The sequence below is a fragment of the Phaenicophaeus curvirostris genome, chromosome 22 (assembly GCF_032191515.1).
Source record: "Phaenicophaeus curvirostris isolate KB17595 chromosome 22, BPBGC_Pcur_1.0, whole genome shotgun sequence".
Classification (NCBI taxonomy): domain Eukaryota; kingdom Metazoa; phylum Chordata; class Aves; order Cuculiformes; family Cuculidae; genus Phaenicophaeus; species Phaenicophaeus curvirostris.
Genome location: NC_091413.1, coordinates 2,439,384 through 2,453,235, shown reverse-complemented (window position 1 = coordinate 2,453,235; position 13,852 = coordinate 2,439,384). Strand labels below are relative to the sequence as shown.

Here is a 13,852-nt window from a genome sequence, read left to right as displayed (position 1 = left end):
GGAGAGATGGGTGATAGCCACACACTAAAGCTTAGCTCAGCCTCGCAGAGGCAAGTTTTGTGCGTGGAGGTTTGGAATGAATACATCTTCAGCCACGCATAAGCTGCTCGCGCTCACACAGGTACACGGAAACCAGCGGCCACTAGCAAGGGGGTCCAGAGCATCAAAGCAATCAAATAAATGTGTATATATATTGCTCTGCAATATATAAAAATGAATGTGTGGATCCCTCACCCCTTATTTAAAGTGGATCCTTGGGATTAGATGCCTAAAGCTGGTGGGAAAAGCTCATCTTTGTGTGAAGATCAGCTGTGGCAACAAGCCAGCAGCAAGGCTGCCCTGTACGCCGCTACCTGTGTTTTAATCCTTTCTTCCAAACAAAGCTCCCTTCCAGAAATCTCGGTCTCACGAGCGCTCCTCTCTTCCAAGCAGTTTAATCAATTACCTTCCTCCCATGCGTACGGCGTTAATTACAATGCAATTCTCTTTGTGCGTTACCGACAGCATTTTGTTAGGTTTGGAGGCTTTTCAAACAATCCCTGTCAGGCACAAGACCGTTTCATCGACCTCTTTGTGCTTGTAATTTATTCGGCCCTTGCTGTCAGCACCCAGAGTGCCGGCGCTGCCAGGCGGAGCTGCAACTTTGCACGCGTGAGTTGAGCTGGGACCAGCAGCCCTGGGGCTGGTGTCGGGGGGCACATTCCTGCACTGGCAGAGCTGCGATTCCCCCTCCCACTGCAGATTTCTTGATGCTTACTTGACTGTACCTGCATTCATCTATCAAACCCTTCTAAAGCGCAAAATTCACCCTACTTATTCATGCTAACGGTTTTGTTTTCCCTGTTTGTTTTTTATCCCACAGGTGAGAACAGGCGCCTCTGTTGCAGAGAGCTGCTGCTACTCCAGCTACATCTTAAATTAGAGAAATCTATGTTCCACCCTAAACTTCTGGGGATCAGTGGATGTTCTGTTTGGTATTAACGGGAGAGGTGCCTGTACAGAACGCCCAAGGTGCCTAACTTCAAAGAAACAGGGATTTAATTCAAAGGTTTGGAAGTTGACCACCGCAAAGACCTTAAAGTAAAACTCCGGAATGCCTGCTTCGGAATGCTGAGACGGTTATTCTGAGTGAAACACGACAGATACCATGGTTCTTAGCATTTAGCACCATGAATGCTGAAAAGCTGCTTGATTGTAAATCCCCTAGAGCTACCACATACAGGTAGTCACTCTAATTCAGACTTCCTGAGCCAAGGAACCATACACTGCCTGCCCCGAGGGCTGCGCACGGTGCCACTGGTGAGAACAGGCGCCTGTGTTACACAGAGCTGCACCTCCTCCCATCCACGCATCAGCCCCACACTTCTACAGCTCCACCTCCTGCTTCCCCTGGCTACTCAAAACACCTTCTCCCAACCGCAGCTCGCTGCCAAGATGTTCTGCGCGTTGGGCTTTGCTGGGAAAGACAGATTGTCTCTTCAGAACAGGATGTCTTTTAATCCTGTGACATAATCCCTTTTGTTTTGGAACCAAACCACTTTCATGTAAAAATAGACACTTTCTTGTTTGTTTTTTTTTCCTCTCCAGGTTTGAACAAACGTACTCAAAAGCAGATGACTCTCTGTTCAGCTCTGTCCATCAGCAGAGTAGTTCACAGAGCACAGACGCTGATTTTTAAACCAAGAGACATCAGGCCTGCGTAAAAAAGCGCACACAGCCTGGGCCCCACCTCTCCCCATGCTCCCTGCAGCAGAACAGAGATTCGACTACGGTAAATCCCTCCCAAAGTCCTTCTGGAGGGAGTGTGCCTTAAATCTGCCTCCCTGTATGCTGCTTACCTCAGGAACTGGGCAAGAGACAATTCCGGAAGCATCCGGAGCAGAATGAAGTAATTGAACAGGGCAACACTGACTATCTTTTAGAGCTGGAAAACGGAGATCTGCGGCTGACCTGCTTCGAGCTGTATCCAGGTAGCTAGAATGAGAAAGACAGAAACTAGAGCACGCTCTTAAGTCAGGTTGCTCGCGTTTGAATAGTCAATCAATGTTACTTTTTGTATCACGTTGTCTAAGCTAGTTTAGCGTCTCAACTTCCACTCTTTTCAAATACCAAGTATGAAATAATTCGTTTCCATCTGTGAGCAAAGGTCAAGGCAGAGTTTGTTGACCCAGGAAGAGACTAATTTACAACCCATAGCAGTGCTCTGCTGAAGCTCTGAGGTGCTTTCCATGCATCTGCTGCCTATCTCATTTTTTTTAATCAGCTGAGATGCAATCAGAACTGCAATAAAGAACTACAAACCGACTGCTGCTGCAGGGCAACCAGGAAAGACCCATCTTGCCCCTCTGCAGGCATTAGGGGCACCTGCTGAAACCATCCAGTAACGATGCGCTTCGAACAGGTAAGTGAGCGGTGAAACACAAAGTGGTAATTCCTGTTACAGAACAGAATGTCGGGGGAGTGGGGAGGTGAAAAACAGTTCAAACAAAGATTAGTCAAGTTCTACGGGTAATTACACCCCATAATCCTAGGCAGCCTCCAGTACAGGAGAGTGGTAGGTGAGAGGTCAGCTAAAGGAAGGCCGACTGCAAATCCTTTCAAAGCTGCTTTCCCTCCATACTAGAACAAAGAAAACTGCCAAGAGATTGGTTTGGATGTAAAAGAAATCTCAGAAGAGCCACTGTCACCCTGAGGTACCTGCAAGACTGACCACAAAAAACATCACCCATTGTTTCCCTGGGAGCGGACAGAGGAATTGAACCAGCAGGCAGTGGTTTTAGCAGGACCTACTCACAGAGCTTTGACAGGCTCAGGTATCAGCACCCTGTTTCAGAGCAGACCCATCTCCTCCTCCAAGAGGAACCCAGGACGGCCTCTACCCATACCCACACTCAGGATGTAACAACTGAGGTGTGTCTGAAATCTCCAGTTAGGCAAACTCTTCATTCGGCACCAAGTTTCTCTCCTTGGGAGTAGGCGCAGTGGTACAAGCTTGTAAGAAACCACTATCAAATGAATTTGATAGAAAATCAAATACTTTAATGAAGTTGGGGAGCATGAGAGTAACAGCTCAGATATACCACTAGAACTGATACTACTGGGCTGTGGGGGGGTTGCTATTGGTTTGTAAATGCTGTTCTTCAACAAGCATGCAGATCAACAAACTACTAATTCTTCAGAGTGTCAAAGATCCTGAGTAAAGAATTTCAAACCACTTAAAATGAATATATAGGAAATGCCTTATGAGCTGGTGGCCTGCACGCAGCATTGCACAGATAAAAATATACTACTCTCAATACACAGAGCTAAATACTTTCACATTTATCAGAATCTTCTACACGAGTCTTTCGATAGAATTCAAGTTTTGAGTCTTCTGTATATTTCTTCCACCTGTATTAAAGAAATGCTTATTTACATTGTGGATAAAGTGTAAAGGCTAGTAAGGCCATATTTCCATACTGTACTGTAACACTGCAAAATATATATACACAAATATAACCTAATATAGGCAACGGTTCTAGAAAAGTCACCTTACATTTGTACAACATAATTGAGTCAGTATGAAAACACAGCGTTTTTAGCACCAAGCCACTCCAATGGTGTTTATGAACGGTCTTGAGCCTTCTAGTTCCACAGGGAAGGACTGTTCAGCACAGTATTCCAGCTGCTGAGCAACGGAGGTCCTGCTTGCAGAACTGGGAGTCCCAAACAACACTCCACCGCACTACGGTATGCAAACTACTACAGAGCAGGCATAAAAGCACCCGGAGACAAGTTCTGCAGTGTTACGAGGTGACACTCCAGCCAAACACGTCACCGAGACATCTATCGGATTAAGTTTTTCACATCATCCTGTCCTGTTAGAATCTTTCCGTTGGATTCATGATAGGAAGTACAGAACTGCCAGCAGAATGGACATTACTCAAACTGATGGTTTACAAGCCAGGTTCACCCTATACCAAACGAGGAAAAATTCCGCTGCATAAATTCTAACGGAAAGAACTTTTTGCTTTATTCACCGCCTGTGCCTACTGTGGCCAGGATGGTCTCGCTCATAGCGATGACTTGCTCGCTCATAAGAGCGTGAACGCTCGTGCCTGTGATTTCTATAGTAGTGACTCTTCTTCTTGTACTTCCCCGAATGGTCAGAGCGCTCCCGGGAGCGGCTCCTGGAACGCGATGAACTCCTGCTGCGGGATTTCCGTGGTTTGTGTGTTGAATATTTGTAGTCCTTTGATTTCTTGTAACTCCTCACCTTGGAAGCTTTGTAGTTAGAACTGTGGTTGAACTGTCTTGGAGGAGAGTCACTGCGGCTCCGAGAACGGCTGTGGGACTTGGAGCCGCTTGAAGTGGAGTAACTTTCACTTTTCCTATGGAAAAGGTAGAGAAAACACGTGGTTTTCTTAATATTAAATAGAATTACTTTACATTACTCTTAGTGCCTAAATGTAGCCACAACACACACAAACGCTTCTCACTTATAGAGCTCAGGTGTGCAAGTACAGTTTGAGACCAGGCTCTGGACTCTGGACGTTGTTCAGCATCCCATAAAAACTAGACAGACTGTTGAATAAGAATTCAAACTTGCATTGACCGAGGGCTATGAATCTCTACTGCTCTCCAAGAAATGAAAATAAGATCATTTTGTATTTGATAAATTAAGTTGCTGAAGCAACTGCCAATGAGACTGAGCCTGGAGTTAAGAGTTCATCTGCTGCAGAAAATGGCTTAACTACTCTTGTACAGTTTGGTAAAAACATAACTCATTAAAGGCTGAAGCCATAAACACACAAGTTGAAATATAAAAATCTCCAACCAACAGAGAAACTCTGTGGCTTGGCGGGTAAATGTGTAACCATTAAATAGGCTGACATTCCAAAGTGCCTCAGCATGCTCACACTTTCCCTTTGGTCGGTCTGGCTGAGGTATGACAAGGTCAGACCTGACAATTCCCTTGACCTGTGCGCCAGGACAGGACAACTCACAGCCGGAACATTTCTGGAGTTTAAACCAGCAGCACACACCGCGATGTTATCTCACAGCCTCTCTTGTTGAGCAACTACCAAACCTCACTCTGGGAAATGAGTCTCGAAGCCTCTCCCAGCACACCCTTTTACAGGAGTGCTTACCTGTGCTTAGGGGATGCAGATCTGGATGGCGACCTTGAGTAACTCTGATCTCGACTTCCACTTCGACTTCCGCTTTCTCTTCCTTTCTGAACCCTGTGTGACACAGACAGTAAGTTGTTTTGCTCCAAGTAGTCATGGGAAAAATAAGCTGCTTTGTCCAAAAAGCCTTACCCGTTTACTGGGCTATTTGAACTAGTTCTTTTTGCTCCCTCCGTTTTCCTTTTAGCATTCTTCATTGCCTGAACGGGGAGTGGCGAAGGTTTATTTCCTTTAACCTCTTTTGGCGACTCTAGGAAAATAAACCTTTGTTACCTTCTTTTGAAAGTATGGACAGTGACCAAAGCCTCCCCTCACCCATTTCATCATTCTTATAGTCACCAAGACTGTATAAGTGTAGTTAGCACATGTGCACAGAGTCATGCATTACTCACCAGTTTTTGGGATAGGGGAAAATCCTGATGTGTTATCCAAACTGGGAGGTCCCTCTGGTACTAGACCCTTAGCTTGTGCTTTCGCCTCTTCAATAGCCAACTTTTTCTTTTCTACTTTACTTTCCAGATCAGACAGATCAACCTGTGAACACAGAAGCACCGCTGATGACAAAACTCAGCAAACTAGGCTTTCTGCTTACTCATTTTTGGGGAGGGAGGTGGGAAGACACTAATTTATAGACCCCCAGACACTTGGGACTACCATCCCGTCCCACTTAATGCACCAGGCTTGCAGCTCAAGGTTTTCCAAGCCATGTTCCAAGCTGCAGCCATCAAAAAAAGGCTTACAATACAAAGAAGCAGCAAACCTTTTTCCGAGTATAGAGCTGCAATATTTTGATGCAGATTTCTTGAATTTCCTCCTCTGTTGTTCCAAAAAGTAAAAACCAGTGTGGACGATTAGGAAGTGGAATCTGAAAGGGAAGGGAGGACATGCTCAGTTTTCTGCTTCTATGAAAAGACCTAACAAACTTGAAAGGAATGGAACTGTGTGCTCACCTCCAGCGTCCTAGCTGCGAGGTAAATGCATGCACAGGCAATGCTTTCTGGCTGGAATCTTACAAAGACATCTGTTCTCAGGCTATCGTTCATGTAATTCCTGAAAGACAGGATATCAGCAAAGTTGCACAGCACTGCAAAGTTGTTTTGTGTTTTTTGGGCTTTTTTGTTTGTTTTTACTTCTACAAGAGCTATTTCTTTCTGCATTCAGTTACTAGACTTCAACATTATATTCCTGTAAATCTAAAGAAAAGCTGAGTAATTTTACTAAAATAAAAATAATAACATAAACCCCTCGAGGTGAGGGATGTGTGGCAGAAATTAAGCTTGACTGACTGCTGAAAATTCAGTTGTGAAAAGAGAACCAATTTTAACCTTACTTTTCCTTGTGGATCTCTACTGGCCTGCTCTCATGCAATAGACAAGTTACTTTCATCAAGACAACATACAATATAACCTGAAGTGCTCAGTTATAGACTTTTAGGTTCATATGTTTATCTGCAATAGGGCTGAACCCAGGTGGTTTGCGGAAAGCTGCAGCTCCTGTAGCAGTTCTCCCATGAAAACTGAGTCCACTTCGGCACACAGGCGACGACTTCCACTGGAAACTTAAGGGGTCCCTTTTCTTTCAGAAGCATCGTTTTCCATCCAGAATAGAATTCTTTTTGATGCAAAAAAGCAGCCACAGAAGAAATCAGGGTGTTTGGGAACATCAGTTCAGGAGAACACTCAGTATTCAGGCAGATCTCCTCTTTGGCACATGAAATACGGTTTCCAAATTGTCCCATTTCAGTAATGTTGCTTAAAATGAACATTCATAGAATGAGAAAACTGTAAAATATGGCATATATTCCAGTCAGTACACTTAGGCATTACTCTTCTAAATCTTAAATACACAAAGTAACTCCCTGTGAATCTGTCAGCTGATGGGCTTAAGAAGATCTAGATTTTCAAGCACACATGTCAAGCAAAGTCTCAGATGGGGAAAAGCTAAAACCATACAGAACAAAAAGACCTTCAAATAAAACACTTCCTCGAAGTAGTAAATAACCACGTGGGTACTCAGTATACAAGGATTCACTAACCCCCAAGACATCCGAACCGGAGACCACAGTCCAGACATTTGTAACCAGTTTATACAGGACAGCCAAAAGAAACTTGAATTCCAAGAGGATCAAACTCCCACCTGCCCCAGCTGTCTCACATTCTTGTTTATACAAAGAGGAACTGCAACCCCAGAGAAGCGGTGGTCTACATCAGCTCATCTTTCTGGGAGAAAGGGAACCTCAAACCTGCTTTTCTTGTCCCGCTACAAAAAGAGCACAAACCTTTTGGCAAAAGAAGCGATAAAGTAAGTGGTACTTCAAACATCTGGAAGTCATACAGCCTTTTTCCAGTTTGCCAAATTGAAAAACATGCCTGCTTCCAAGTTTGGCCTCTGCATGTTTTCCCTGTGGGCTCAGAATCAGACACACGAGGAAATGAATCCTTGTCACAATGTTTTAAGAAAAAGGTAATGTTGTGAAAACGTACATGTAAGAAAATCATACTGGATATCCACCAGTTTTTGCGTACTGGAAGCAACAAGCATCAGCACACGAACATGTTATTTTAACATCTGAACCATTTCTCAATCAGGGTAATTTCCTCCCTCCTCCTCACCTACCCCTCCTTTCCTAACAAACAGAAAACCAGTAGCGAGTATTCTCTAACTCTCCTATTCAAGCACTTCATGCAATGGCACTGCGAATCTGGCAGTGGGAAATTTAAGTACTGCATCTGACTCCAAGCTTCACGCATGTACGCATGTTTTCTAACTAGTTTACAAACAGAAATTACATTTCATTTTTATTTTGTTAATTTATCCCTTTAAACCTTAAATCCCAACTTAATTTGCTTTATCATTTAAGAATACATCATTTTAACAGTTATAGAAATATAACATTAAAAGTTGTTCAGTACTTCAACAATCAGGTGATAAAATTACAACAGTCAAAATGCACAAGAGAAATAAAAGTCAAATAATTTAAGCACAAGCAGCAGTTGGCCAGTTACTATACTATCGTGTATATACCACCTGTCTAGAGTCAGCCTTCTCTTTGGAGAGCCTGCTTTGGTTTGGCTGAAGACGGCAGCTATCCCTGCACCATAGCGCTTGGGCAGCAGAGGAGAAGTCTTAGTCACTTACCCTCAGAGGCTACCCTTTGATCAAAAGAGTACAGAAAAGAAAAGTCAAAACTGGTTCTCTACACACAGCTCACACTACCAGACAGTTCAGTCAGCAGAAATATGATCTTTGGATTCACTAAAGGTTTTTAAACCACAGCATTGTTAAAAAGCATTATTGTTTAAAAGCATCATCTTTTTTTTTTTTAAGTTTAAGATGTAGAATTTTACGTAAGCTTCCCATCCCCAAGCAAATCTTGGTTGTAATGAGAGCAAAAAGGCAGAGGACATTTCTTGGCAAACATGGAAACACTGAGTTTATCCAGTCTTAGAAGCTGACGTCTTGCATTATCCATACTGATAAATTTGTCTGTGCTGATACTGCGTTTGGTACACCTGTAATCAAGCCTAGGCACTGCGAAAAGCCACTTCCCAGCACTGGGAACAGACTTTAACTGCACACAGCTTTCTCTGAAGAACAAAAAGACCCAAGGAAATGCTACTGCCCACCCAACATTTTCCCTTCAGCTGTAAAGTGAAAGCAGAGAGGAGGGAAGTGAGAAGTCAGGGTGGAAAGCTACCTTACCATTAAAACAGTGCCTCTAACTTAAGAGGCCGATCAACGTTTGGATAGTTTGGGGCACGCCAAGAAAAACTGGAGCTGTCTGGTGTGGCCCACAATCACTCCTGAGCAATGCTGCCCAGAGTGCCTCAAGTGACATATTTCTGCTACTGCCCCTGCTGGTCTCGTAGAACAAAGAAAATCAACTTACCATGAAGTCTGGACCAGGTGTTGGTTACGTTCACATTCTAATACCTGAAGGTACATAACGATTATCTGGAAGATACGGGTTATTCAGTTATTAACAAGAATCTTGAGAGCAACCTTTCTATTTCAGAGGGACTTCCATGAGGCATCCGTTATTCTTTCAAGCTCTACAACACTCCACAAGGAGTGTTTTCAACATTCCCGTTCTTTATCCACACCGCTTCTCCTCTCCAATGAAAAAGTTGTTGTGATCTGACACTCAACCAGATCTGACTTTCCTAGCTCTCCATCATCCGAGCTCAGTCATCACGCTATTCATCTAGAGGACTTGGTCAACTCTTTTCAAGCTAGGTATGTTCTCTGATACAATTCATGATTCCTTTTTAGCTGTTGACTTGGGAGAAAATATCGCTAGCCTCAATAAGCAGTAACAGGAGTGTAAAAGCATCGCAGACAACAGATCTAACATGTTGTGTGTCACTGGTTTGTTCAGGTCTAGGTCTTTTCTTAGGTTCAAGGGAGAACGAGGATGCAGATAAAAAGACTATAATAGCAAAGATTCATACCAATTAACAAACAAATACAATTGCCCTCTGGGATACTGAAAACATGAGTGAATTCTGAAAGTCAAGTAAGCTTAAAAAGGCCTTCGTACATCAGCAGTTTTTAAGAAGAGCGAGCATGATCCCAAGTTCTGCTGGCACAGAAGCGGGAAGTTCTTTTACCGCACTTAGCTACTTAAGGCATAACCCTAACAGTAAAAAAGCACCAGCTTTAACATTTGCAGTAGTTACACCCTTCAAATATCATCCTGGTCTGACACAATACTGGGAATGGTCTCATTTCTAGTCAAGCCCCTCACACCCATGCATGCTTTTTAGAACATAAGAAACTGCTAACCAGCTCATACAGGTTTAATAACCTCAGCATGCTTCCAACAGGAGTGTTTGTGTCACGCAGTGTTTCTGATAACAGGATTTCACAATCCTAGCTCTCCAAATTCTCTTCTGCCTAAGAATCTATGTTTAATTGATGTTTTCTAACATCAAAGCTACCTACTCATAAAATCTGACTTCAAGGAATACTTAGCATCTGCATCCACCTCCAGTCGTCACTCAGCAGTGATACAAGAGCAAGTAGTAAGCATCTCTTAAACAAGAAAGAAGACATTGGGGTCATAACAAGCTACTTTCACTGATTAACTAGCACTATAATATACAAACTCTACAGCTTCCACACAGTTGAACAGTCTACTGAAAGCATTTATACATAAAAACCACAGATTGTAAAGTTAACTGATACAGTACAAACCTTATGAGGGTGCTTTACGTGAACACAAAATCCCAACTCCTTTAACACTCTTCTTTCCGCCTTAATAATTTGATTCTTTAAGTTCACATATTCTTGATCCAATATTAGAGGCACAGGTTTTCTGCAAGAGAATTTCAAGTTCTGAAGACAACCTTAACCTCAAAGTACTCACACATAGATTAAACTCTGTTTGTGTAAAAGTAAGAGACATCACTACTTATAAACCCAAAACCATTTACTGAATAAAACGAGTTAACTTAATTTTCTTCTTGAGCTCTCTTCAAGACATTCCCCAATTTACAAAATAGACAACAACGCTACCATCAGCCCACAAAGTTTAATAATTAAAATACCGCAAACACTTCAGATTACTTCAAAGTCGAAACTTACTTTTTTTCCCGTAGATGTCTAAGGCGATGGAACACGTTAATTACATCTCTTATGCGTCTTGGTGCTTCTTCTATTTTGGATGCCAGATGAACGCAGGCCATGGACACGTGCTGAAAGAGAAGGATTGCAATATTGATGCTTTGCTCAAATCAGGAACCAATCGCCTCCAACAACTTAAGAAGCGATAATAAGAGAAAATGGTGGTGAAACCAAGAGATACTAAAAATTTGGCAAAATTAGTACTATGTAGCTTTGTAAATTTATGCTGATCAATAAGTAAAATCTACAGGCTAGTTACCAACGCTCTGATTACATCCAAGTTGACAACTTGCCACAACAGATCAAACATGAAATAATATCTGTAGCCATAGACATCTTTTTATATTTTCTTACCTCCATGGAATGCTTCACAAAAGACTTGGTATAAAAAAAACGTTGAAATAGCACCTGCCCTGTAGCCATAGCCACCTAAAAAGGAAGAACCACAACAGGTATTAACAAAACAACTACTAGTTCCAAAGAGAAACTACTCATAATGACTTGATAGAATCACAGAATGGTTTGGATTGGAAGGGTCCTCAAACCCCATCCAGTCCCACCCCTGCCATGGGCAGGGACACCTCCTACTGGACCAGGTTGCTCCAAGCCCCATCCAACCTGGCCTTGAACCCCTCTAGGGATGGGGCAACCTAGGCCAGGTTCTCCCCACCCTTACAGGAAAACATTTCTTCCCGATATCTCATCTCAACCTCCCCTCTTTCAGCCTAAAACCGTTCCCTCCCCGGTTCTATCCCTGCACTCCTGATAAAGAGCCCCTCCCCAGCTTCCTTGTGGGCTCTCCTTCAGATTTACGACCCAGAAGTTTGTTTGGGAAAGATCATCGAGTCCAGCCATACTTGTTCACTACTAAACCAGATCCCCAAGCATCTCATCTACCTGGCTTTTAAACCCCTCCAAGGACGGGAGCTCGACCACCTCCCTGGGCAGCTGTTCCAGTGCCCAAGAATCCTTCTGGTGAAGAAATTTTCCTGATATCTAACCTGAACCTTCCTTGGTGCAACTTGAGGCTGTTTCCTCTCATTCTAACACCTATCACTTGTGAAAAGAGACGAGGACCCACTGTGGTACAACCCCCCTTTCGGACAGTTGTTGATAGCGATAAGGTCTCCCCTCAGCCTCCTTTTCTCCAGGCTAAACAACCCCAGTGCCCTCAGCTGCCTCTCATAAGGCTCGTTGTCCAGTCCTTTCCCCTTCCCTAGACACACTCTAGCCCCTCACTGTCCCTGTGGTGAAGGGCCCCAAACTGAACACAGGATTTGAGGTGCAGCAAAGTACTGAGACTCAGTGGCTCAAAGACACTTGGAAAGTTTTACGCTCAGAAAGCGGCAAGGCCAGTTGCTGGAGCTCACCAGGAAACAAAACCCTTTCCAACTCACAGGAATCCATCGAAGTTCCTCCTTCCCCGGCCCGATCCCAGCGTGCCCCGCGGGAGGTGACGCAGGGAGGTGCTGACATCACCGCCCCGCGGCCTCCAAGGGCCTTCACCCCCCAAAACCCAAACCCCAGCACCTCCAACCGCAACTGGAGCCACGACCGAAGCCAGCTTGCGGGTCCAGGCTCAAGCCTGGCAAACAAAGCCAAGGATTGATACGACGAGGGGAATGACTTTAAATTAGGAGGGGGAATATTCAGACTGGACATTAGGAAAAAATTCTTCACAATGAGAGTGGGGAGGCACTAGAGAAGGGAACTTTCACACATTTGGACTCATTTCCACCCTTGCAGCTACACTGCAATTTTGTTTTATTATCCATAAATCTGCCTTAAAGGAGCTGTTTCATATTACCCATTAATTTTAAGTTGAAAAAGGGCAGATTGAGATGGGATCTTGGTCTCCTGATCAGGGATAGGATGAGGGGGGAACGGTTTTAAGCTGGAAGAGGGGGGATTGAGATGAGATCTTAAGAAGAAACGTTCTCCTGTGAGGGTGGGAAGGCCCTGGCCCAGACTGCGTGGAAAAGTGGTGGCTGCCCCATCCCTGGAGGTGTCCAAAGCCAGGTTGGACGGGGCTTGGAGCCCCTGATCCAGTGGGAGGTGTCCCTGCCCATGGCAGGGGGGGTGGAACTGGCTTTGAGGCCCCTTCCCACCCAAACCACCCCCCGATTCTGCGATCCCAGCCCCCCGCCCGGCCGGGCCCCACCTGCGGCAGCCGCAGCAGGATGCCGGCCGCTTGGATGAGCTCGCAGCCAGTGACGCGCAGCTCGGTCTCGGTGTCGGGGTCGAGGCCGCTGCTCATGGACGGCGTGAAGCGCAGCGTGTGCTCGGGCAGCAGGCAGTTCTCCAGCGTGATCAACACCCCCGAATACAACCTGTCCCCGATCAGCACCGCGCCGGGACCCGGCACGGGCGCTACGCTCCCTGACGAAGCCGCTCCCACCGCGGGGCCGCCGCCTCCCACCGCTCCCACAGCCGCCGCGCTGCCCGGACCCGCCGCCATTTTGTGCCGCCGCCTCGCCTGGCGCCGCTCTCCCTCCTTCCCCCTCCCCCCCCGCCTCACGCAGGGCCGCGCCGCTTGGCCCCGCCCCCTCTCGCCGCTGATTGGCGGAGCGCGGCGAAGTGCCGGCCTCCCATTGGCCAGCGCACCCGTGACGTCAGACGCACGGCCGCGCGGTGCGTGCGTCGCGGCGTGACGCACCCGTTGGGAATTTGAACAGGGCGGAGGGGGCGGCGCTTCCGGGCGGACCCCGCACGCCCCCCCGGGCAGGGCCTGATCGCCCTTTATCCCCGCAAACCGCAGCGTCGTGGGGCGGGTTGGGCTGGAAGGGGCCTCCAAGCCCATCCAGTTCCGCCCCCTGGCGTAAGCAGGGCCTTATCCCCTTTTATCCCCACAAATCATAGCATCGTAGAATAGTTTGGGCTGGAAAGGACCTTGAAGACCATCTATTTCCACCCCCTTTCCATCTCCTCCCCCTGGATCAGGGGCTCCAAGTCCCATCCAACCTGGCCTTAAACCCCTCCAGGGATGGGGCAGCCACCACTGCTCTCGTCGCTGCCTGCAAATTGTAGAATGGTTTGGTTGGAAAAGACCTTTGAGATGA

General features: G+C 45.7%; 1 protein-coding gene across 6 annotated transcripts; it reads right to left on the bottom strand.

Moving 5' to 3' along the window:
* Positions 1-3,013: 3,013 nt before the first annotated feature.
* On the bottom strand, positions 3,014-13,276 carry CCNL2 (cyclin L2). Of its 6 annotated transcripts, XM_069874789.1 has the most exons (11): positions 12,955-13,276; positions 11,148-11,222; positions 10,755-10,864; positions 10,365-10,485; positions 9,058-9,122; positions 6,119-6,218; positions 5,929-6,033; positions 5,561-5,702; positions 5,301-5,418; positions 5,130-5,222; positions 3,014-4,370 (listed from the first exon to the last, which is right to left on the bottom strand). In XM_069874789.1, the coding sequence occupies exons 1-11, from the start codon at positions 13,249-13,251 to the stop codon at positions 4,016-4,018; spliced, it is 1,581 nt and encodes a 526-aa protein (XP_069730890.1). In that variant the 5' UTR covers positions 13,252-13,276; the 3' UTR covers positions 3,014-4,015. The 6 variants fall into 6 exon arrangements, with proteins under 6 accessions (XP_069730890.1, XP_069730894.1, XP_069730895.1 ...); XM_069874793.1 differs by lacking the exons at positions 9,058-9,122; positions 10,365-10,485; positions 10,755-10,864; positions 11,148-11,222; positions 12,955-13,276 and adding an exon at positions 6,499-9,047; XM_069874794.1 differs by lacking the exons at positions 9,058-9,122; positions 10,365-10,485; positions 10,755-10,864; positions 11,148-11,222; positions 12,955-13,276 and adding an exon at positions 6,568-9,047.
* Positions 13,277-13,852: the final 576 nt, after the last annotated feature.

Coding starts and splice junctions, on each gene's coding strand:
- CCNL2 (XM_069874789.1), bottom strand. CDS start 13,251: ATGGCGGCGGGTCCGGGCAGCGCGGCGGCTGTGGGAGCGGTGGGAGGC. Junction 9,123..10,364: donor ACGTAAAGCACCCTCATAAG/GTTTGTACTGTA, acceptor CGTATCTTCCAG/ATAATCGTTATGTACCTTCA. Junction 6,219..9,057: donor CACCTGGTCCAGACTTCATG/GTAAGTTGATTT, acceptor CCTGTCTTTCAG/GAATTACATGAACGATAGCC.